Genomic DNA, 25,719 nt, shown 5'->3' on the forward strand with positions numbered 1-25,719 from the left:
GAGCTCTATCTTAAAAGTTGATATGACACAGGGAAATAACTGGGCTAAAGAATTATGCGATCGGGAGCAGCGGCTAACGCCTATAATCCCAGCACTCTGGGAGGTAGAGGTGGGCAGATCACCTGAGGCCAGGAGTTGGAGACCATCCTGGCCAACATGGTGAAACCCTGTCTCTACTAAAAATACAAAAAATTACCTGGGCGTGGTGGTGGGTGCCTGTTATCCCAGCTACTCAGGAGGCTGAGGCGGGAGAATCACTTGAACCTGGGAGGCAGAGGTTGCAGTGAGCTGAGATTGCGCCATTGCACTCCAGCCTGGGCAACAAGAGCGAAACACCATCTCAAAAAAAAAAAAAAAGGGCCGGGCGCGGTGGCTCAAGCCTGTAATCCCAGCACTTTGGGAGGCCGAGACGGGCAGATCACGAGGTCAGGAGATCGAGACCATCCTAGTGGCTAACACGGTGAAACCCCGTCTCTACTAAAAAATACGAAAAACTAGCCTGGCGAGGTGGTGGGCACCTATAGTCCCAGCTACTCGGGAGGCTGAGGCAGGAGAATGGTGTGAACCCAGGAGGCGGAGCTTGCAGTGAGCCGAGATCGCACCACTGCACTCCAGCCTGGGCAACAGAGCGAGACTCTGTCTCAAAAAAAAAAAAAAAAAGTAACGTTCTAGTTTTAGACAGGAAAAGACAAAACCGGTGTTACTTAGAGTTATATGATTTTCAGTCAATAATCTATTGGAACTGTCTATATATGAGGTCGGTATTAGAAATCTGACAACATTTCTATGTATCAATGATAACCGTTTAGTAAATCCCCATTCATAGTATCATCAAAAAGTATGCAGTATCTCAACAACATAGAAGATATTTATGGAGGACACCATCATGTTTTACTGAAGGACAGAAAAGAAACGTGTTATACAGTGAGAGTTATTCGAGGGTGGGGAATATGGTTGTGGCTAAACTGTTCTCCATGGTTTTATTGCCAGGGAATTGAGGCTCAAAGTGGGTTGAGTCGCTTTCCTAAGACCACACAGCTAGTTACCATGTCGTTTTGACCCTTCCCACTGGACTTACACATGTACTTCCTAAATAGGATTTCGTATTCATTTCTGATAGACATTTTCATTATGAGTTTCTCCTGAGTGACTTTTTGTGTTCAAGTGTGGCTTTGCTGGATTCCATAATATAACATAATATTCCATAATATACCATAATATACCAGGAAGAGGTCGAGCTCCCATGAATTGGCCACCCATCTCATCTTTCTGCCATTGCTGATGTCAAATAAGAGATATGGCTCCCTGGCAAAAACAAGGACCTACCATGTTCAAGAATTATGGCTTTAGGAAGCCTCTTGTTGGCTCATAAACACTTTATGTATTGGGGGTAAACTTAAAAATTAGATAACTGGCCGGATGCAGTGACTCACGCCTGTGATCCCAGCACTTTGGGAGGCTGAGGCGGGTGGATCATGAGGTCAGGAGATGGAGACCAGCCTAGCTAACATGGTGAAACCCCATCTCTACTAAAATTACGAAAATTAGCCGGGCGTGGTAGCATACACCTGTAGTCCCAGCTACTCGGGAGGCTGAGACAGGAGAATGGCTTGAATCCGGGAGGTGGAGGTTGCAGTGAGCTGAGATCACTCCACTGCACTCCAGCCTGGGCGACAGAGCGAGACTCCATCTCTGAAGAAAGAAAAAAAAAAAAAGATAACCATTTTTTGGTGACTCAAACCCTATTGATCTGTTCTCTAAACGTCTGCCATTTAAAGAATCCCGGGGCAAACTACTGCGCTTTTATTGGCTTTGTAAACTGGGACTTCCGTAAGCTGGGCTTCCAACCACATTAGCACTGTTATATGGTGGCATTTTGATCAGTAGGCATAGATTATATCACCCCATTTAACAGCAACACAGTACCATGAAGTAAGTGTTAGGTATTATCATCTCCATTTTACAGATGAGAAAATTGAAGCTGAGAGGTTAAGAGACTTGTCCAAGGTCATGCACCTGGTTAATGGTAGAGTTAAAATCTGAACCTAGGTAGATCTGGGTTGTAGGCAGTGTGCCGTTCTGCTAGGGCTGCCTTGTGACTCTTAGATACCAGCTTTTAATCGTGGCCTCTTAAAATAGAAAAAAGAAAAATCTTCATAATTTTAACAACTTGCTAATGCAGTATTTAGTAACGTAAGATAGTTTGGCTTTTTAATGAATTTGTGAAATACTGTAATTTTCTTTTGTTGTTATTGATGTACTTGTTCAAATTCCTTTTGAGAATGCACATTTGTTTTGAAACCAAACCTGTCTTTCTTGCCTACATTTCAGTCAGAACTAAGACATGGTCCGTTTTACTATATGAAGCAGCCACTCACCACAGACCCTGTTGATGTTGTACCGCAGGATGGACGAAATGATTTCTACTGCTGGGTTTGTCACCGGGAAGGCCAAGTCCTTTGCTGTGAGCTCTGTCCCCGGGTTTATCACGCTAAGTGTCTGAGACTGACATCGGAACCAGAGGGGGACTGGTTTTGTCCTGAATGTGAGGTTAGTTCCTGATGAATGAATGCATTACCTGCCTCGTTTCCTCTCCTTTCTCTTTCTTCCTTATATTTTTAAATATACAAATAATCCAGATAGATGGAAAAGAGAAATTTCTTGCTTTCCACCTGTTCTATCCGGGTCACCCGCTTCTCGACCACCACCGGCAGTGGCTGCAGTACTGCAGCTCTTGGAAAGACAATTGCACGGAATATTATTTCTGGTTTCTCATGAGTCCTTGGATTCCTTGGAGATCTGTAGTCATCATCTCTGCATCTTCTATGAGGAACTTTTTGAACGTTAACTCCTAAATCATGAATGGCTCACACATTTTGAAAAGATCTCTGCTGTTCTTCTCTATCTTGGATGTTGTTGCCTGCCTCATCATCGAATCATCAGCAGTAACTAAGCTGAGAAGACCACGTTTGGTTGCATGTTCCCTGTGGTGGCCATCTGATGCTTTCTTTTGTGCAACAAGTATTTCTTGAGTGCCTGTTAGGTGCTGGGGATTCGACAGTGCACAAAAACAGGCATGAATCTTTTTTTTTTTTTTCCCCCAGCAGAAAAGGACAAAAACCAAAATAAATAATGTTTCATATAATGAGTTAAAAGAAAAGTGCTGTGAAGAAAACAAATTCAGGATGGGAATAGGAAGTCCAAAGGGGTGCGAAGTGTTTTCATTTTGAATGTGGTGGTCTGGGAAAGTCTCACTAAAGTTTGAGAAAGACTTGATGAAGGAGAGGAGTGAGCCATGCAGCCATTTGGGGGACACCTTCTAGGCAGACGGCCGGAGGCAGCAGTGCACGGGTGTAGTCGGGCACTGTGTACGCCTCCTATGTAGCAAAGCCCAGGCACCCTTTATTAAGCCAACTATTAGGGTTTCCACCGTTCTGAGGTGGCTCCTGTTCTTGGAGACCCCCAACTCTGATGTTTGTTTTGAATTGCTGAAAATAAAAATGTCGTCTCCACAATTATTTAATGTGGAATGTCTCTTGGATTCACAGATGCATTGGAGGCTGAGTGTGGTGGCTCATGACTGTAATCCCAGCACTTTGGGAGGCCGAGGCAAGAAGATTGTTTGATCCCAGGAGTTGAAGACCTGTGTGGGCAACATAGGGAGACCCCCGTCTCTACAGAAAGTTTTAAAAAATTAGCCAGGCATGGTGGTATGTGTCTGTAGTCCTGGCTACTTGGGAGGGTGAACTTGGAGGATCACTTGAGCCCAGATGGTTGAGGCTGCAGTGAGCTGTAATCATGCCACTGCATTCTAGCCTGGGCAATAAAGCAAGACCATGTCTCAAAAAAAAGAAAAAAAAAAGGTACATTGGAGTTTGATCTCAAATGAGGAAGCTTTCTTTTTTTTTTTTTTTTTGAGACGGAGTCTCGCTCTGTCGCCCAGGCTGGAGTGCAGTGGCCGGATCTCAGCTCACTGCAAGCTCCGCCTCCTGGGTTTACGCCATTCTCCTGCCTCAGCCTCCCTAGTAGCTGGGACTACAGGCGCCCGCCACCTCGCCCGGCTAGTTTTTTGTATTTTTTAGTAGAGCCGGGGTTTCACCGTGTTAGCCACTAGGATGGTCTCGATCTCCTGACCTCGTGATCCGCCCGTCTCGGCCTCCCAAAGTGCTGGGATTACAGGCTTGAGCCACTGCGCCCGGCCATGAGGAAGCTTACTATGTGTGAAATGGAAAGATCATCCAGATGCCTTTAGTAGGGAAAAAAGCAAGCTATAGGACAGTGTCTGTCATGCTTTTGTGTAGGGAGAGGAGAAAAATAAGAAATATACAAAAAAAAAAGTAGACATCAAATCAATATGATGACGATGATGCTGTAATGGTGTCCTCTTTAATATGGCAAAAGGTGGCTGCTATTCTCTTTGGGTTACTCTAGATGGAGAAATATGTAGGGTTTGCATCGTACAGCGGCGTTGTCCTCTGCACTCAGAGGCTGACTCCATTCTACTACATTGTCATGGGATCTGGAACCTTCACCGATTTTCTTTGGTCTTGGCCAGCTTTTTCCAGTTGTTTAATGATATTGCAAAGATGACAGCAGCTCTGATAGGATGCTTTTGCTGCAAATAATAGTTCTTTTATTTTTATTTGAGACACGGTCTTCTTCTGTTGCCCAGGCTGGAGTGCAGTAATTAGATCATGCTCACTGCAGCCCTGACCACCTGGGCTCAAGTGATCCTCCCACCTGAGCCTCCTGAGTACCTGGGACCATAGGTACACACCACCACACCTAGCTACTTACTAAGTCTTTTGTAGAGACAGAGTCTTGCTATGTTACCTAGGCTGGTCTTGAACTCCTAGGCTTAAGCGATCCTCCCACCTCGACCTCCCAAATTGTTGGGATTACAGGTGTGAGCCACTGTGCCCCACCAACAAAAAATAGTTATTAATGCAAGCACTAGTTCCTGATGGAAGGGGGCTGAAACAATATGGATTTATTATCATCAGAACCCAGAGGCAGGGCCAGGCCAGGGTTTATTTAGAGCCAGACGCTTTCCATCTCATTGTTGAGGTGACACGTTCTCCAAGCCATAAGTTGGCTGCTGGGGTTCAGGTATTATGTGTGGATAGACAGAAATTCTCCCAAAAGGAGGGTGTCTCTCCTTACATCTCTTTTTTTTTTTTTTTTTTTTTTGAGACGGAGTCTCACGCTGTTGCCCAGGCTGGAGTGCAGTGGCGCGATCTCGGCTCACTGCAAGCTCCGCCTCCCGGGTTCCCGCCATTCTCCTGCCTCAGCCTCCTGAGTAGCTGGGACTACAGGCGCCCGCCACCGCGCCCGGCTAATTTTTTGTATTTTTAGTAGAGACGGGGTTTCACTGTGGTCTCGATCACCTGACCTTGTGATCCGCCCGCCTCGGCCTCCCAAAGTGCTGGGATTACAGGCTTGAGCCACCGCGCCCGGCCCTTACATCTCTTTTTATCCAGCAGAAAGATTTGTCCATCATCCCCCAGCTGATTTGCCCCTGGGCTCATTGGTCAGTATTGCATCACGAGTCCTTGCACAAAAAAGCCTTGAAAATTGCTTATGTGGTGCTTTTTGTGTTGTGGGAACCAGGCACTGCCAGCCAGGAAGAAGGAGTGCGGGGCGAGAGGGAATGAATGATAGTTCGGCAGGCAGCCCAAGTGTTTGCCATGGATAGGTTACCTGGAAACAAACCAGATTCAAACAAACAGGTGCTCTGTGTTTGAGATTCAGGGCCCTGAATTTCTTCCAGGGAAGAGTTGTTATGGCAGTCAACTGGGAAGACGGAATGTTGCAGGCTCTGGTAGCTAAGCAAATAGATGCGTGCGTCATGCACTGTTTTCAGCTTCCGAGTGACTCTTGTGTTGGCCTTTTCCTCGACAACCAACGAGACACATCTGAGAGTTCCTTTTGGAGGCCCCAGAGATGTGAAAAATGGAAACTGAATCCAAATTAATTGGAGAAAACTTTTCTCAGCTCTCCCTACACAGATGGTTAAAGAGTGTTTCCTGACATGATCAGAATTTGCTATTTTTGTTGTTGCTGCTACATAAGGATTCTGAAGCCTTAAGATATAGTACCAGATTTACATAGCAGAATCTGGTTTCAGACGTTCCTCTAGGTCTCTTCTTTGATGGGAGTTTCCCTTCTGAGCTGATATCTATTGCCCATGGAGATAGACGGTTAGGTTAGGTTGTGCTTCTTTTGTAGTTTGACACAGCGCCTTAGGTGGGTTCAAAGTAAGGGAGATGGACAATGAAGTCATAGGTATTATTAGTCCACTGCTTTCCCTTGTAATCTTTCCGCAGGGAAGTCTGTCCCTTTCCATCAGTGATGCCATTGAATTAATGCCTTGTCAGTTTCCTGAATGACAGCCCAGAACCTTAAGAGGATCAGGATAAATGGTTGATAAGTGTTAATCCTGTGAAGTAATCACCCTGAAATCATCCATGGCCTTTACTTTCTTTTTTTACGCATATATATTTTTGAGACAGGATCTCACTCTGTCACCCAGGCTAGAATGCAGTGGTGCAATCATGGCTCACTGCAGCCTCTGCCTCCCAGGCTCAAGCCATCCTCCCACCTCAGCATCCCAAGTAGTTGGGACTATGGACGTGTGCCACCATGCCTGGCTAATTTTTGTACTTTTTGTAGAGATGGAGTTTCATCATGTTGCCAGGCTGGTCTCCAACACCTGGGCTCCAGCAATCCACCCACCTCAGCCTCCCCAAGTGCTGGGATTACAGGTGTGAGCCACCATGCCCACCTGGCCTTTCCTTTCATATCCCATTCCTGAAACCTAAAGGTTATAATAATGATGATTTTTCAGGCCCCTGTCTACCCCACATCTTTTCTCAGATCATGTCATCTTCCTGAGCTAAAAATGCTTCCTGATAAGGAAAGAGATTGATAGGTTTTTTAATAGTTACCCACTGATACGGTACATTTTGTTCCAGTAGATCTGTTACATTTTGTTCCAGGAGTCTTTGCTAAGTGAAACAACAAGTCTCATTTGGATGAGAATTGCTTTTTGTCCGTGAGTTGGCTGAAAAAATAGAAATCAGTACATGGATGGTAATTTCTTTTTTCTAACCGGACATTTGTGTATGACTTTGACTTGTAGAAAATTACAGTAGCAGAATGCATCGAGACCCAGAGTAAAGCCATGACAATGCTCACCATTGAACAGTTATCCTACCTGCTCAAGTTTGCCATTCAGAAAATGAAACAGCCAGGGGTAAGAAGAAAGTTCCTCTTGGTATAAGCGTAAATGAATGTAATGACATATGTTTTGTTCTGTTAATAGCTTAGCTTTTTAGGCACCTGACGTATTCTTTGGGCCTCCTTGTGTCCCCAAATTCAAGTATGTGTAAATCACACCTGAGGTATGATGCCATTCAGTTAATTCTCTGTAGTAGTAAGCACTGTATGTCTCAAAGGAGTTTAATTGGTACATTAGTCTCTTTCCACACTATTGTAAAGATATTACCTGAGACTGAGTAATTTATGAAGAAAAAAGGTTTTTTGTTTTTTTGTTGTTTTTGAGACAGAGACTTGCTCTGTCACCCAGGCTGGAGTGCAGTGGTGTGATTGATCTCGGCTCACTGCAACCTCCACCTCCCAGGTTCAAGTGATTCTCATGCCTCTGCCTCCCCAGGAGCTGGGATTACAGGCTCCCGCCACCACGTGGGCTAATTTTTTTTTGTATTTTTAGTAGAAACGGGGTTTTATCATGTTGGCCAGGCTGGTCTCAAACTCCTGACCTCAAGAGATCCTCCAGCCTCGGCCTCCCAAAGTGCTGGGATTACAGGCATGAGCCCCTGCGCCTGGCCAGAAAAGAGGTTTATTTGACTCACAGTTCTGCATGGCTAGGGAGGCCTTAGCAAACTTACAGTGATGGTGGAAGGTGAAGGGGAAGCAAGGCACGTCTTACATGGCAGCAAGAGAAGTGGGGTGGGAAGTGCCAGACACTTTTAAACTACAAGATCTTGTGAGAACTCACTCACTATCACGAGAACAGAATGGGAGAAACCACCCCCGTGATCCAGTCACCTCCCACCAGGTTCCTCCCTTGACATGTAGGGATTAAAATTCGAGATGAGGTTGGGTGGGGACACAGAACCAAACTGCATCATTTGGGCAATGACGTAGTAAAACATTGAGGGGGATTGAAAATTCTGATTGGTTGCAAAGTGAAACCTTGTACAGCACCCAGCAAGGGGAGCTTTGTGCTCCTTCCCATGGGAGTTAGGAAAATCCATTTCAGTGAGGAAGCTGAGCACAACACAGTTTATGTATGTCCCAGATCTGATGATGGAACTTTCAAGGAAAACTCAATCAGTGACTTTTCCGTAGAGGGTGAGATTTTGGTTAGTTCCTTCAATTTTGAGATGGGATTTGATATACAGCCTTTGCCCCTTGAGGAAAATCTGCATGTGGGGCAGGGCTGGCCAGTTGTGTACCTCACATAGGTGCCCCACCTGTTTTGAATCCCAGGTTATACCATAGCCACTGTGGTTTGTATATGTATCATAATACTTTTCAGGAAAATGGCAGAAAAATAACTTGTTTTTGAAAGTAATATTATTTTGACAATATAATAAGCATATTATGACATTTTTTCTATAGATGAATATTTTCCCTCCCTCCCTCCCTCCCTCCCTTCTTCCTTCTTTTCTTTTTTTGGAGGCAGACTGTTGCTTTGTTGCCTAGGCTGGAGCGCAATCATAGCTTACTGCAGCATCAACCTCCTGGGCTCAGGCAATGCTCCCACCTCAGCCTCTCAAGTAGCTGGAACTATAGATGCACACACCGCCACACCCAGCTAACTTTTTTATTATTGGTTTTTTGTAATGACAGGGTCTCGCTATGTTGCCAGGCTAGTCTTAAACTTCTGGCCTTAAATGATCCTCCTGCCTCAGCCTCCCAAAGTGCTGGGATCACAGGCGTGAGTCACTGCGCCTGGCCCCTACAGACGAATCTAGAGAAACTTGCGGATGTGGCGCCCCGTACCTGATTTGCACAAAGGCACCATAGGGGCTAGTGGTGACCCTTTGTAGAACTCCTGAGAATTTGCTGTCTAAATCCATTACTGTACAAAAGTGTAGATTCTTGGGGCTAAATTTAGATTCTTGGGGCTAGTCACTGTGGTTTTATTTCTTTAATAAAAAAGAAGCTTTTGCTTTGAGATTATATTCTGAAATTTTGATGAGATGATAAAAAAAAAATTTAGAGCATGCCAATTGGATACCCTTCAATTGAGAACCTTTAACAAATTAGGCTCTTTTAAATACAATCTCAATCAGTGGAAGCACTAGTTTGCTTAGTTTGGTTTGCACAATTTTTTTTTTTTTTGCTATGGTATAATTTTTATGTTGAGTGTGGCAAGGAATTACTTTCGATTTTTCATAGGCTAAATTATATGTGCTAATGACTGTTTACAAAAAGAATGAGTCATGTAGACTTGTCAATCCATAGAATTAAAGACCAAGAAGAAAAATTGAAGAAGGCATTAATTTCTCAAATAAATCGTTGAACATCAAATCAGTCAGGAGAAAGTTGCTGATTTCGTTAAAGCATCTTTTTAACTTACAGCGCATATTGTAATTGTCAATCTTAATGTAAGAAGACAGGATCTGTTTCTTGAGTGTGTATTGAAAACCAAGAATAAAATCGGATCACAGTTGGGCTCATTATTATCAATAACCAGGCAGAATTAGAAGGTAGACAATTTGGAGCTCCCCAAGGTCATCCTTTATGGAAACCTTCAGAACTTTATTATCTGAAAAGTTGTCTCCGTTTTTCAAGCCGTTTGTTAGCATTAATGCTTGGTTCTCCATAGTAATGATGGGTGTGCATATCTTCTCTTTTGTAGACAGATGCATTCCAGAAGCCCGTTCCATTGGAACAGCACCCTGACTATGCGGAATACATCTTCCATCCAATGGACCTTTGTACATTGGAAAAGGTTGGCCTCCATCAAAGAACCTCACCATTGTAGCCCACAGCTGAGACGCCTAAGGCTCTTCCCTCATTGCCCATGCTGTATCTCAAGTTGGACATAACAATCTTAAATTGTTTCTCTGCATTTTCATTGCTCCTTTATTTGGATAGAAGAACTCTTGATTCTCTGATGTCTTTCTTTTGTAACATTCTTCCAAGATTGCAGTGGAATGTTGAAATTCTTTGGTAATACTTTCACGAGTGATTCTAGCTTTTTACCTGCAAAAGCTATAGCTTCTAAGAGTTAGTGATTTGATTGAGTTGAACGTTACCTCCTCTTTCTTTCGGAGGTGCTAATGAGAGCAGCAGGAAGGAAGAAGAGAAAATTAAGTGTCTGGGAAGCCTCCAGATTAGCAATAAAGATGTGGCTTCTTAGAATTTGACTTATTCTACTGATTAGGATATTTCTTGAATGCCTGAAGGTTTTTTTTTTTTTTTTTTTTGAGACGAAGTCTCTCTGTCGCCCAGGCTGGAGTGCAGTGGCCGGATCTCAGCTCACTGCAAGCTCCACCTCCTGGGTTTACGCCATTCTCCTGCCTCAGCCTCCGGAGTAGCTGGGACTACAGGCGCCTGCCACCTCGCCTGGCTAGTTTTTTGTATTTTTTTGAGTAGGGACAGGGTTTCACCGTGTTAGGATGGTCTCGATCTCCTGACCTCGTGATCTGCCCATCTCGGCCTCCCAAAATGCTGGGATTACAGGCTTGAGCCACCGCGCCCGGCCAAATGCCTGAAGGTTTTAAAAGTTGATGCTGAAATTCCACGCTGAAAATTATACTTGGAACACTTTAGATTGTCCACATCAAACTGATGCTGATTTTCAAACTGTTTGCAGCAAAATATGGGCAGTGAAATGCATCCATGAGGAAGAAACATTACTTCATATTGTCTTCCCTGATAACTCCCAAACCATAAATCTAGTCTGTTTTTAGGAAATTGCACATACCTTCATGGTGTGGTGGAAAAAGGAGGCATTCAAAAGAGATGGAGTTGGAAACCTAACTTTATAAGTTAAGAGCTGTGGAATTTTAGATAACGTTCCTTAACATTACTGTATCTCAGTTTGCCTTTCTGTAAAATGGGTATGATAATAAGTACTTCATTAAATTATTGTGAGGTTTGTGTGAGACCATAAGACTAATAATAAATAATGTAAAAATATATGAAATGTCCTGTTTGGCCGGGCGCGGTGGCTCATGCCTGTAATCCCAGCAGTTTGGGAGGCCAAGGCGGGTGGATCACCTGAGGTCAGGAGTTCAAGACCAGCCTGACCGACGTGGAGAAACCCTGTCTCTACTTAAAATTAGCTGGGCATAGTGGCACATGCCTCTAATCCCAGCTACTCGGGAGGCTGAGGCAAGGGAATCGCCTGAACCCAGAAGGCGGAGGTTGCAGTGAGCCGAGATTGCGCCACTGCACTCCAGCCTGGGCGATAAGAGCAAAACTCCACCTCCAAAAAAAAAAAAAAAAGTAAATAAATAAACTACCCTGTTTATTGGAAGATGCTACATGATAAATGACAGCTACTATGAGAAAATTCCAGTTATTGTGATAAATTCAAAGAGTGCATTTTTATAGGGTTATAGATCTAAAAATTAAAAGCATTCTTTTTTTTTTTTTTTTTTTTTTTGAGACGGAGTCTCGCTCTGTCGCCCAGGCTGGAGTGCAGTGGCCGGATCTCAGCTTACTGCAAGCTCCGCCTCCCGGGTTCACGCCATTCTCCTGCCTCAACCTCCCGAGTAGCTGGGACTACAGGCGCCCGCCACCTCACCCGGCTAGTTTTTTGTATTTTTTTAGTAGAGACGGGGTTTCACCGTGTTAGCCAGGATGGTCTCGATCTCCTGACCTCGTGATCCACCCGTCTCGGCCTCCCAAAGTGCTGGGATCACAGGCTTGAGCCACCGCGCCCGGCCTAAAAGCATTCTTTAGTCCGTGTGTGGTAGGTTAAAAAGAAGCATCTTGGGAAATGAGTGGAAGAACACTAATTGATTTGGCAAATGACTGCTACAAAAATTATGTGGGGACACAAGAGTCACTGACTGTGGCTTGTCTAGACTCACTGATTATGCTCTATCACTTTTCTTCCCAGAATGCGAAAAAGAAAATGTATGGCTGCACAGAAGCCTTCCTGGCTGATGCAAAGTGGATTTTGCACAACTGCATCATTTATAATGGGGGTGAGTGGCTTAGATGACTCCTAAGAAAGAGAGTATGCTGTATATGTGTTGCACAAATTCCTGCCCTTCATCAAAAATCAGGCTCGTAATTCATACTGAGAATACTTGTGTATCGATTGTGCTAATATGTGTGAATAGGAGGCAGTGACCAAGTTCATTTTAAGGTATGAGCTGACATCTAAAGTGGCTCATGGCTGCATGGTGCTGCTACCTTTTAGTGTTGTTTCTACAAACCCTGTTTTAATGGAAGTATAATTGCATAAAATAAAACACAGATTTTATGTTTACGTTCGTTGAATTTGACAAATGTGTAACCACAAGATCCAGAACATTCCTATCAGCCTGTTGGATTCTCCTACATGCCCTTTTCTAGGAAACCCACTCTCAAGAGGAACCCCTCTCAACAGTTCTGCTTTGTGTTAGGGTAGATTAGCTTTGCTTCTTGTAGAATTTCATATAATTGGAGTCCAAGGTAGTGCTCTTGTGTGTCTGGCTGCTGTCGTACAGTGTAATATTTTGAGGAGTCATCTGTGTTATGTGTTATTAGTGGTTCCTTTTTTTTTTGTTGCTGACTGATTTTTCTTTTCATTCGATCAATATGCCGCCATTCATCCATTTACCTGGTTGATGCTGGTGGATATTTGGGTTGTTTTCAGCTTTGGGCTGTTAGGAATAAGCTGCTGTGAATCTGCTTGTGCAAGTCTTTGCATGGACATAGGTTTTTCTTTCTCTTGGGTAAATACCTAGGAGTGGTGTTGCCATCTCAGGGAGTAGGTTTTTATTTAACTTAGTACGTTTCACCAAACTGTTTTTGCAAAGTGGTTCTATCATTTTACATTCTGCCAGCAGGGTACATTAGATTTTTCTTTAGCTCCACACAATATAAGGCGAACACTTGATATTGTCTGCCTTTTAAATTTTACCTGTTCTTGGTGTAAAGTATTATGTCATGATGGTTTTAGTTTGCCTTTTCCTAATGATCAGTGTCTTTTCCTGTGCTTACTGGTAACTTGTATGTCTTTGTAAACATCTATTCAGATATTTTGTTCATTGCAAAAAGAGGATTATTTATTTATTTATTTTGAGACAGAGTCTCACTTAGTCGCCCAGGCTGGAGTGCCGTGGTGTGATCTTGGCTCGCTGAAACCTCCATCTCCTGGGTTGAAGTGATTCTCGTTCCTCAGCCTCCTGAGTAGCTGGGATTACAGGCATGTGCCACCACACCCGGCTAATTTTTTGTATTTTTAGTAGAGATGGGGTTTCGCCATGTTGGCCAGGCTGGTGTCGAACTCCTGACCTCAAGTGATTTGCCTGCCTTGGCCTCCCAAAGTGTTGGGATTACAGGTGTGAGAGACCATGCCAGCCTGTTTGCTAGTGTTTAAGGAAAGATATATGTATATCTGCTTTACGCACACATACTGCATTATTAACTATAGCAGGGCTGAGAGTGAAAGGAGGGGAAAAAGGTGAGGCACTAGGCATTAAGAATGTGTGGGCCGGGGCAGTGGCTCACGCCTATAATCACAGCACTTTGGGAGTCTGAGGCGGGCGGATCACTTGAGTCGGGTTCAAGACCAGCTTGGTCAACATGGTGAAACCCTGTCTCTACTAAAAATACCAAAATTAGTTGAGTGTGGTGGTGCATGCCTATAATCCCAGCTACTCTGGAGGCTGAGGCACAAGAATCACTTCAACCCAGGAGGCAGAGGTTGCAGTGAGCTGAGATCTGCGCCCCTGCACTCCAACCTGGGTGACAGAACGAGACTCCATCTCAAGAAAAAAAAAAAAGAATTTATGTAAAGATTATATACTCAAATATATAGAAAGGCCCAGCCTATCAGATTATATAAACAAGTGGATGAGGTCAGGTAGAAGAACAAAAACATTAGCACAAGCCAAGAAGGCTGCAGGTCAAGTGATGTGCTGTGGATCATGGAGAACAGAGAACTCCTACCTGGACTGGAAAGGTTGCTGTTGGCAGCTCCAGTGCTCCATTGATTATAGTTATCGGATCTTCTGAGTTTTCAAGGCAAACCAGAAATGTAGGTATATTGTGTGTTTGTGTGTGTGAAATCTTGATGTCAACAAATTTACAACTTCTAAAAATACCATAACGTTGAAAGAAGACATGACTTTTGGACCATCTTGTCCTCTGTTTTAGTGTAGAGTTAGACCTGGGGCTAGATGGTTACTTTTTTAGCTAAGTAATGTAAATTATGACTCCTGAACCTTGGCTTACTCATTCATTAAATGGGCACATTTTATTCCTGCTTCCTAATATGGCTTCTTGAGGAGCTGAGAAGAAAATGTGTGTGTGTGTGTGTGTGTGTGTGTGTGTGTGTGTGTGGCTTTTTTCTAGAGATGGGGTCTTGCTAAAAAGTTGCCCAGGCTGGTCTTCCACTCCTGGGCTCAAGTGATCTCTCTGCCTTGGCCTCCCAAGGTGTTGGGATTACAGGCATGAGCCACCACATCTGGCCCAAGAAGAAAATGTGTTTTGAAGCACTAGCCACACCAGAGCTATTCAAGAAATGTCTCTTCTTCTTTCTCTTGGATTCTTCTTGGACTGGCGTCTGGGACAATGGGTAGAATAAGGCCTTTTTTCATTAATTCGAACCTTTGGAGTATCAAAGCATTTGAAAAGTATTAATCTATGATCTCTAGAGAAACCCACATAAATTGCTCAGTTGCAGAGAAGATGACATCGAGGCGCCAAAGAGTCATCGACATTGATGGGAAGAATCACATAATGTGAATCACTATTAGAAGCCAGGAACGGCCGGGCGTGGTGGCTCAAGCCTGTAATCCCAGCACTTTGGGAGGCCGAGACGGGTGGATCACGAGGTCAGGAGATCGAGACTATCCTGGCTAACACGGTGAAACCCCGTCTCTACTAAAAAATACAAAAAACTAGCCGGGCGAGGTGGCGGGCGCCTGTAGTCCCAGCTACTCGGGAGGCTGAGGCAGGAGAATGGCGTGAACCCGGGAGGCGGAGCTTGCAGTGAGCTGAGATCCGGCCACTGCACTCCAGCCTGGGCGACAGAGCGAGACTCCTTCTCAAAAAAAAAAAAAAAAAAAAAAAAAAAAAAAAAAAAGAAGCCAGGAACTTCTGGTTTTAGCCTTTAAAAGCTTAATCCTGGGGGAAAAGCAAGTAAACACGTTGTTAGTGCAAGTAAAATCCCCAGGCCTGGTGTTGCAGCATTTCCATTAGAATTAATCCTGTTTTCTTATTCCCTTAGGAAATCACAAATTGACGCAAATAGCGAAAGTAGTCATCAAAATCTGTGAACATGAGGTATGTGTTTCCCACTGTCCTGTTTTAGATGCACCCAGAGGGAGGGGATGGGGCAGTGAGGTTTCCATTTGCAGAATCTCCTATTAGGTAGCCAAGGTGATTTTGGAATTTGTTGAGGCCGTACCCCTACTCTTCAAGGAAAGTAAAAAGAACAAAGAGTGGCCCCAATGTATTATAAAACACCCTTACTGTAGCAGTGATCTAAGGGAGATGGAAAGGATTTTTTGTTTTTTACCCTTGAGTCACCAGGAACCACTGGGCCTCCTGTCTTTTCCTGATTGCCTAGATAGAACTCGTAATTTCTGACCTTGGCCTCACAGCCTGGTATTGTGTCAGGTGCCTTTTGGTCCTCTTGCAGAAGAGGATTTGATATCTGAGGGCATGGCCTTGACTGCTTCTGGGAGAGTGGCCCAGGTGTCCAGGAGAACCTGTTTTCTTACAAATGCCCATAATTGTGATAGTGTGGATGGAACAGACATCTCAGGCATGTGAGCCATGAGGCGCTCTGGTGGTTGTGGGACAGGCTCACAGCCAAAATGGTATGAGGGAGGCTTTCTTTATCAGATCTCATTGTGAGAATAAAAAACTGAGATGCGATGACCTTCAACGTGTCAGTGTGCTCTCATTCATTCATAAAGAAAAACTGTTCAGATAGCATTGGGACCCATCCATGTCTTTTTATATAAGGATATATAGATCTAGATCTAGATATATCCAGATAGATAGATAGATACCTGGCCAGGTGCAGTGGCTCACACCTGTAATCCCAGCACTTTGGGAGGCTGAGGCAGGCAGATCACTTGAGTCCAGGAGTTCGAGACCAGCCTGGCCAACATGGCAAAACCCCGTCTCCACTAAAAATACAAAAATTGGCTGGGTGTGGTGGAACACGCCTGTAATCCTAGCTAAACCGGGAGGCTGAGGCAGAAGAATCACTTGAACCTGGGAGGCAGAGGTTGCAGTGAGCTAAGATAGCACCACTACACTCCAGACTGGGTGACAGAGTGAGACTCTGTCTTCGAGAAAAAAAGAAAACAAGTTATCTATCCATATAAATTTATATATAGATATAGTTATCTATGTATTTTTTGAGGCAGGGTCTCAAATTGTACTGGGTACACCATCACACTCAGCTAATTAAAGCCTGGGTAATTTTTTTAAATTTTTAATAATTTTTTTTTTTTTTTTTTTTTTGTAGAAATGGGGTTTTGCCATGTTGCCCAGGCTGGTCTCAAACTCCTGGGCTCAAGCAATCCTTCTGCCTCAGCTGCCGAAGATTCTGGGAATATAGGCCTCAGCCACCAAGCCCAGCTTATGTCTGTGTATTTATATAGAGAGAGTTTTATAAACTGCTTTTTCACTTAGTTTATTTTATGTATTTTCTCTGTTTCCTAGGTAATTAAACTCATAGGAAGAACAGAATTTTTCATGGCTGTATAGTATTACGTACAACTCATGGACATTCATTTAATTACTCCTCTTGTCATTAAGTAGTACCCAGTTTTATCAGCATTTTAAGTAACAAGGTGATGAATATCATTGTGCGTTTGATGATTTCCTTAGTTTAATTTTTAGAAATAAAATCACTATGAGGCTGTGAACATGTCAGATGTTCCAATTACAGTGAGGGTATGTCCTTTCCAATATTGGGAGTTGTAATTACAAAACTGTATGTATATTTGTGCCCCCTTGCCCCAACGATGTAATTTGTAAAAACAGTAGGCATCTGGCTGGGTGTGGTGGCTCATGCCTGTAATTCCAGCACTTTGGGAGGCCGAGGTGGGCGGATCACAAGGTCAGGAGATCGAGACCATCCTGGCTAACACGGTGAAACCCTGTCTCTACTAAAAATACAAAAAATTAGCCAGGCGTGGTAGAGGGTGCCTGTAGTCCCAGCTACTCGGGAGGCTGAGGCAGGAGAATGGCATGAACCTGGGAGGTGGAGGTTGCAGTGAGCCGAGATCGTGCCACTGCACTCCAGCCTCGGCGACAGAGTGAGACTCTATCTCCAAAAAAAAAAAAAAACAGGAAACAAACAAACAAAAATAGTAGGCATCTTACTGTGATTTTAGTTTTCATTTCCTTGACGACAAGTCATACGGGCTATTTTGGATATGTTCCTTTGGAACAGCCCAGAAGTAAAGTAGGCTAGAAGCAGGAGGTGTACTTTGCCATCCATGCATTTGTTCACACATTCATTCACTTACTTATTCACTGACCTGTGAAGTCTGTTAGTCTTATAATTATTGAGCACCTATTACATATATGGCACCTTGCATGATGATAAGAGTTAAAGAGAAGAATAAGGCTGATAATGGTAGAAAGGAATAACAAATATCAGTGCAGTGGTGACCTGCATGGATTTTGGAGCCCGACTGCCTGGGTTCAAATCTTGACCGTGCCACTTTGTTGCTGTAAGACCTTGGGCAGGTTACTTAACTTTTTGGGGCCTCATTTTTTTTTTTTATCTCATGGGGTGTATGGGATAAATGAGTTAATACTTACAGAATTCTTAGAATGCTACCAGCACACTCTTAAGTCTTCAATAAATGTTAATGGGCGAAATTGATTACTCTGTCACTTGAAGCACTTTACATTTATCTCATTTAATTTCTTATAACAGCCCTTTGTGGTGGGTGCTGCTTTTTTTTTCTCTTCAATATATCAACAAGTTGGGGCTCCGAGAAGAGAAGCAGCTTACCCTAAAGTCACAGAGCTAGTAAATGGTGGAGTCTGACTTGAGATCCAAGAAGGGAGCTTCTGGGGTCTTTGGCTCTAAGCCACAATGTTACTCTAGGGGAATGTACTTTCTTATGAGAGAAAAGGACAATAAGTTAATTGAATTTTCAGATTGTTGTCAGTGAAGATGAAATAGGGCAACGTGGTATTAATTAGCTACTGTGGACATAGAATTGAACTTGGCAAGCAGAGCAGGCCACAGTGGCTGGAAGGGGTTGGGGAACGGAGCTGCTGCAAGGTGAGCCCAGACAGGTGGGCTAAGGCCCGATCACATGTGGCTTTGAAGGAACCTGTCAGGTCATTAGACTTCACTGTTAGTTTCTCAGCTTGGTACTGCTGACATTTAGGGCTAGAGAATTCTTAGTTGCAGGGACTATCGTGTACCTCTTAGATTCCAGTAGTCCCCCCTCCCTCCTTTGGCCCACTTGTGACAATCAAAAATGTCTCCAGACATTGCTGTGTGATCCCTGTGGGTAGGGGGAATGGTTCAAGTGCTCTGACAGAGAACTACTGGGTATAATGGGAAGTCACTGGGGGCTTTTAAGCAGGGGAAGGACAGGATCAGTTTTATTCTATAAAAGGTGGCTCTGGGTTGGGCCCGGTGGCTCACACCTGTAATCCCAGCACTTTGGGAGGCTCAGGTGGGTGGATCACTTGAGGCCAGGCGTTTGAGACTAGCCTGGCCAACATAGTGAAACCCTGTCTCTACTAAAAAATACAAAAATTAGCTGGGCGTGGTGGTGTACACCTGTAATCTCTGCTACTTGGGAGGCTGAGGCATGAGAATCACTTGGACCCGGGAGGCGAAAGTTGCAGTGTGCCCAGATTGGGCCACTGCACTCCAGCCTGGGCAACAGAGTGAAACTCAGGAGGAAAAAAAAAAAGATGGCTGTGGCTGCTCTGCAGAGAATGTCTATAATGGGGGTAAAAGTGGAAGCAGGTGACATGGGGAGTTAGCTGTTGCACTGGTCCAGAGAGAAAGGACTATGGCTTGGAGTGGGTAGAAGCACTGGGAGTGATGCATAGCGGTTGGATTCATCTCCAAGGTGTTCCCTCTGTGGAACTTTAAAACATCGTAACCTTCAAAATCATCAAGCATGGATTGAGGTCCACAAGGTATCCACCTCTGGGGTGACACATTCTAATGTATTTTTGCTTTACAGATGAATGAAATCGAAGTATGTCCAGAATGTTATCTAGCTGCTTGCCAAAAACGAGATAACTGGTTTTGTGAGCCTTGTGTAAGTTGGATTTACTTTGCTTGTTTCATTTACGGAACCCTGTGCCTTGGATGACTACCCCGAGACAGCTCTTTCCAGGTGGCTTATTAGATGAAACTTTGGATGGAGTTTTAAGATAATTTTTTGCTGATAAAGTTATGGCAGAGGGAAAGCAATCCAGGTAGGATAAACCTCTTAGGCTGAAAGTTCATGTGCCAGAGATAGCATCATGGTTTCCTGGGTTGATTAGCCTGGGCAGACTGCAAGATGCAGCATAAAAGGGAGCTCATCAGAGATGTGGGATGCAGCAAAGCTGTTCAGATAATAAGATGAGCTTAAATCAGTGTGTGATTTACAAATCATGTTGGTTCTATTTTAAGAGGTTTGAAAATACTTCCCTGGATTAACTCCATAGTTCCTCCAAAACATGGTTCCTTGGGGAAATAAAGTCACCCTAGTTTCCCCATGTATCTGCCTTTTCCAGACTGGGGTACTGCAGAGAGAAGTACGTTGTTGGGATGCACTGGTGTGTGTGTTAGTGGGGGTGGCGGGTTGGTATGGGTTCGGAGGCAAGATTAGGCAAGGAAAGTTGAGAAAATACACTTTGCATCTCTTCGTGTCTTTGGAGATTAACATGGGAATAGCGAAGGCTCTGCATAGCCTTCAATAAAGAATAAAGGTAGCAAAATACTGCCCCTTATCAGACGCCAGGTATGATGCACATTTAATCCAAATGTGACAGAAGGTACTGGCATCATTGTCTCTGTGTGTTTGTTGCACAGTAAGGTGAAATGTCTTGCTCGTGCCTGCCCAGGTAATAATGGTACAGCTAGGACCCAACCCTGGTTTAGTCATTGTTCTTTTTTTTTTTTTTTTGAAGTGGAGTCTTGATCTGTTGCCCTGGCTGGAGTGCAGTGGCGTGATCTTGGCTCACTGCAACCTCCACCTCCTGGGTTCAAGTGATTCTCTTGCCTCAGCCTCTTGAGTAACTGGAACTAACAGTGCTACCACATCCGGCTAATGTTTCTGTTTTTAGTAGAGATGGGATTTCACCATGTTGGCCAGGCTGGTCTCGAACTCCTGACCTCAGTGATCCACCGCCTTGGCCTTCCAGAGTGCTGGGATTACAGGCGTGAGCCACTGTGCCTGGACTTCATTCAGCTTTTGATTTCACCATTTAACTCCGTTTGCAGTTTTGTCCAGGTGTCTTGGCCACACACCTTTTAGGGAATACCACACGGGCCGACCCTGCTCGAAACTCTTTTTCCACTCATGGCCTATGTCCCACAATCCTGCTTCATCCTCACATACCAAACTTTGGTGGGCATCTTGCTGTCAGATATGTACAAACTCTGGATCTTGTTTTTCTTTTCCTAGAGCAATCCACATCCTTTGGTCTGGGCCAAACTGAAGGGGTTTCCATTCTGGCCTGCAAAAGCTCTGAGGGATAAAGATGGGCAGGTCGATGCCCGATTCTTTGGACAACATGACAGGTGGGAGTTAATAACAGGCTTGGAACATGTAGCTTTCACTGAACTTTGATACTGTTATTAGGTAAGAAAACAATTGGAGGCTGTAGCTACTATTCTGATTATTGTCATGATACCAACCATTGATCTTGTTGTAGAAATAAATTTCCTGTGGTATGTTAAGCTTGGTAATGGTGTGGACTAGTTTTCTCAGGTGTGTTAGAAAGTCATCTTACTTTACTGGGTCTGTTGATGAAACCAAAATTGGAATGGGTTCTGTGGCTGTTTGAAATGCTGCTCTTCTTTTTTGTTTTGTTTTGGTTTTTGGGAGGGGTTTCTGAAGTAAATTAAACCTCCATGGAAACTGCTTTCCAAATCATTGTTTCAAAGATTAGAAGTAGTTTCCTAGATTGCCAGTAAATGAATCTCTTATGATCATGCTGAGTAGTTCTCTCCTGTTCCCTTTTCTCTGAAGCTACAATGGGAAATTATAAGGGGTTGCTGTTTTGACAGGTGTGAGCCCTCCCTCCCAGCCTTCCTGCCCTCCCCTTCCCCTCGGCACGCGGCAGAGTGAATTATTCCAGCTAATAGCAGTTCCCTGTAGAGCAGAGCCCTCTGCGTGCTTGAGAACAACAGGTAGGCAGAGATGAGCAGTGGTTAATATCTTAGTTCTTTTTTATCAAGTTATGATTAAGTAAGGCAAAGACCCTTTTGAAGCCCTACCGATTGGTTTGAGAAAGCGTGTTAGTGTGTAGGGGAGACTACTTAAGATACATATACTACAAATTATGTACACACACAGAGTGTCCAGAAGCTGAAATTTGTTTCCCCTGCTAAATTTTGCTAGTCGTCTTGCAGACCAAAAGAGTGAATTCCCAAAGCAAACTCATGTACTAGGAATCCCAAAAGTCTACTGTCAGAAGACAAAATGGAAGTTATTGAGATAGTGCTGGATTTGGTAGGAAGTATTGCACCTTGACTTTAATTCCCTTATTCCTTCATTCAAAGAAATACATATTTGATGCCTGCTGCATGCCAGGCTGTGTAGTGGAGGCTGGTGATTCAATGTTGCTGCCCATGTGAAGGCTGACATCCTAGCGGGGAAGAAGGATGATACACAAGTGAACTAATAGGCAAGATAATCTCAGATCAGGAGGTAGTGGTGGGGGCCTGGTACGAAGATCTGGGATGAGGGACCAGGAAGAGCAGAGGCTTGGGAGGGGAAGGGCTGAGGCTGAGAGGGTTCAGGAAATGCTGGGAGGATAGTGGGATTTAAACAGGGTCAGGGGAGGAGAGGATGCTTGGAGCTGCAGTTAGAGGGCTAGGCAGGAGTTTCTTTTTTATTTGAAGAGCAGGAGGAATTGGTGACAGGCTGTACATCCCTCCTCTTCATCAGAGCATAACAAATGTGACCATCTTGATGATGTGGGATTCTTACTCTATAGGTTGATACAGTATGAGTAGATATACTTAGGACACAGGCAGGATCGGAGAAAATAATACCTACCCCCTTGTACCCAGTATTCCCAGACTCTTAGGGTTGATGGCTCTAGTCTCTCAGCTGTGACTGCTCTGCAGGGACCTCTCTCTCTCACCCGTCAGACAGCCACTGAAGGTGGCTTACAGAGCATGAAGAACGGTGTGTGAGTTGGTCAGCTCTGTCTGCAGAAGCTGTTTCCCAAAAGCTTTTGTGTGTTTAGGTCTTGGTTCTGGATGAGAGCTGTCGTGGAAGCTGACCCCCTTCTGTTTGTGAAAAAGAAAGCAGCATGGGTCTGATGGTCACCAGTTTCCTAGCCCCTCTTAGCACCTGCTTTAAGGGAGTATACCGCATTGTTCGGCTTGTTTTGGGTGAGGGGATCCCTTGTAGGGAGTTGTTCAGGACCTTCCACAGTGGTAGAGAAACAACTTTGGAGGTCTTGGGATGTTTTAGTAGGCTTTGGGCAGGGAGTCTCTGGCCACCATTCTTTTTTTTTTTGGAACAGAGTCTTGGTTTGTCACCTAGGCTGGTGTGTGCAGTGGTGAGATCTCGGCTCACTGCCGTCTCCTCCTCCTGGGTTCAAGCCATTCTCCTGCCTCAGCCTCCCAAGTAGCTGGGTCTACAGGCATGTGCCACTATGCCCGGCTAATTTTTTGTGTTTTCAGTAGAGACAGGGTCGCCATGTTGCCCAGGCTGGTCTTGAACTCCTGGATTCAACCGATCCATTCTGCCTTGGCCTCCCAGAGTGCTGGGATTACAGGCGTAAGCCACTGTGCCTGGCCTAGTTTTGTATTATAGGTGCACAGTTATATAAAAATATAGGAAATATTTTATTAAATGCCTGCAGAGTAAAAAAAAAAAAAAAAAAAAAAGCGGACACCAACCAATTGCCTACTATGTACTGGGCAGTGTTTTAAGAGCTTTTTTGTGGAAGCTGCTTTTATGTCTGTTTTATCGATAAGAAAACTTAAGGTCAGAGAGTGCCTAGGGTCACATAGCTAGGGAGAAGCCATCATGGGGTTAGAACTGAGATAATGTGAAGCTGGATATTGTCCCTTGCAGAGACTCATTTTGTCAAGCAAATCTAATTTCCCTTGAAATACTTCCTGGGCTTGTTTTTATTTATCTATTTATTTGAGAAGGGGGTCTTGCTCTGTCACCGGGCTTGTTTTATTTATTTATTTATTTATTTATTTGAGGCGGGGGCTCGCTTTGTCACCCAGCATGGAGTGCAGTGACTTGTTCAAGCAATTCTTCCAGCTCAGCCTCCAGAGTAGTTGGGATTATAGGGGCGTGCCGACACATCCGGCTAATTTTTCCATTTTTAGTAGAGACGGGGTTTCACTGTGTTGGCCAGGCTGGTCTTGAACTCCTGACTTCCACCTCTGCTTCCCAAAGTGCTGGGATTACAGGTGTGAGCCACCATGCCCAGCCCTGGGCTTGTTTTAAAGAAAAGAGACTCTTTTTTCTTCCCTGCCAAGCAATTTCATGGAAAATACTTGCAGGGAGGGGACAGTGAGGGCCTTGGATAGTGGGCAGAAGTGTGTGGGTGAGGTGGGTGTGGAGCAGGTGGGGGGTTCAAGGTTATGATACCAGGACCATCTGGTGATAAGCTCCTGGTGGCCCTGCCTCTTGATTCTCCAGTTAAGGACTCACTCTCCTTTTTCTCAGTGACAGAGCTGAGACTAGCTCAGGAAGGGGGAGTCATTTGCCCTGGGACAGCCCTGGAGACCCCGATGCCTTCTCAGATCTGTCCTGTCTAGTAGTCCTGATCTGTGCCCACTCACTTTGAACGCAGAATCTCACCGTGAGGCAAACTCTTACCTTGAGGGCATCTGGCTTCTGTTCTGCTCTGCCCCTCTTGCTGGAGGTATGGTTTTTCAGGTTTCAGCAGAAAGACAGCAGTCAGAATGGATGAGAAGCTGGTGATTTCCAGCACTCTGATAGAGCAGATCGATATTTTTGGGGTGTTTAGTTTTAGTTTGTGTTGTGATCTGGTATCCCCAAACCTTGCGAACAATCCGCCTGTATTCTGAATTCTGTCCCAGGGATATGCTTTATTTCTCCTGGGTTGTTTTCTCTTAGATGCCAACTGTTGAAATGGGGGTAAAATGTAACATAAGAAGTCTCTTTTTCCTTCTTCTCTTTAAAATGTTGGAGGACGTGACAGTGTTGGGTCCAGATTCCTATATGGTTGCTTTGGACAGCAGCTGAGTAGTTACCACTTTCTCCCTTTCCACCAGACGTGAGTTTTCTGCTTCTGCAAAGTCCCCTTTGTTCCCTACTGCTTTCTACCGGGCTTGAGTTCGTGGTCTGTGAAATCTAAAAGGCCACCTTGGAGGTTGGGTGCGGTGGCTCACACCTATGATCCCAGCTCTTGGGGGGGCGAAGGTGGGAGGATTGCTTGAGTTCAGGAGTTCAAGACCATCCTGGGTAATGTAGCGAGACCCCCATCTCTACAAAAGTATACAAAAATTAAAAATGATCTGGGTGTGTTGTGGTGTGTGCCTGTACCCCAGGCTACTTGAGAGGCTGATCTGGGAGGATTCCTTGAGTCCAGGAGTTCGAGGCTGTAGTGAGCCTTGATCATGTTTCTGCTTTACAGCTTGGGTGACAGAGGGAAACCTAGTCTCTTAAAAAAAAAAGCCAAAAAGGCCAGGTGCGGTGGCTCACACCTGTAATCCCAGCACTTTGGGAGGCTGAGGTGGGTGGATCATGAGGTCAGGAGTTCAAGACCAGCCTGGCTAACATATAGTGAAACACCATCTCTACTAAAAATACAAAAATTAGCTGGGCATGGTGGCACACACCCTGTAGTTCTAGCTACTTGGGAAGCTGAGGCAGGAGAATTGCTTGAACCCCAGGAGGCGGAGGTTGTGGTGAGCTGAGATAGTGCCACTGCACTCCAGCCTGGGCGACAGAGCGGGTCTCCGTCTCAAATAAATAAATAAATAAATAATAAACCAAAAAAGTCCCCCACGAAAGCCCTCCTTGGAAAGCTTATTCTCACCAGTTTTCCCAGCCAGGAACTGTGTTGAGGGCAGTGGGGTATGGACGTTAGGAAGATGGAACTGGCCTGGGATTGGGGGTGGAAAGTATACGCCTGGAGGCTAATGGGCTCCTTTTTCAGTGATTTTCTATGTGAATTATCTCACATTCAAAAACATGTGCCTTCTTTTAGGAACGCAGTATTCCAAAGTTTCCTTCTGGTCCTATTTAGAATGGCAGTGGGAAGAGGAAACTCTTTATGTCTGAGTGCGACCTGAAGTCTCTTTTCAGAAGTGTTGTCGGATGCAGTGGCTGATTTATTTTTCTCTACCAAGAGAAA

The 25,719-nt window shown here is 44.5% G+C and overlaps 1 protein-coding gene across 19 annotated transcripts in view; it reads left to right on the top strand.

Moving 5' to 3' along the window:
* The window catches only part of LOC105496495 (zinc finger MYND-type containing 8), a 149,032-nt gene that overhangs the window by 55,331 nt on the left and 67,982 nt on the right, over nucleotides 1-25,719 (top strand). For 13 of the 19 annotated variants that reach the window (XM_011766973.2, XM_011766982.2, XM_011766987.2 and 10 more), the window contains 7 exons: nucleotides 2,332-2,550; nucleotides 7,142-7,255; nucleotides 9,893-9,985; nucleotides 12,107-12,194; nucleotides 15,431-15,486; nucleotides 19,389-19,466; nucleotides 20,823-20,938. In XM_011766973.2, the coding sequence (XP_011765275.2) occupies nucleotides 2,332-2,550; nucleotides 7,142-7,255; nucleotides 9,893-9,985; nucleotides 12,107-12,194; nucleotides 15,431-15,486; nucleotides 19,389-19,466; nucleotides 20,823-20,938 (764 nt within the window). The remainder of the gene's footprint in view (nucleotides 1-2,331; nucleotides 2,551-7,141; nucleotides 7,256-9,892; nucleotides 9,986-12,106; nucleotides 12,195-15,430; nucleotides 15,487-19,388; nucleotides 19,467-20,822; nucleotides 20,939-25,719) is intronic. The other 6 variants (XM_024797515.2, XM_011766989.2, XM_011766993.2 and 3 more) reach the window with 2 other exon arrangements.

This window comes from Macaca nemestrina, chromosome 15 (genome assembly GCF_043159975.1).
Source record: "Macaca nemestrina isolate mMacNem1 chromosome 15, mMacNem.hap1, whole genome shotgun sequence".
Classification (NCBI taxonomy): Eukaryota; Metazoa; Chordata; class Mammalia; order Primates; family Cercopithecidae; genus Macaca; species Macaca nemestrina.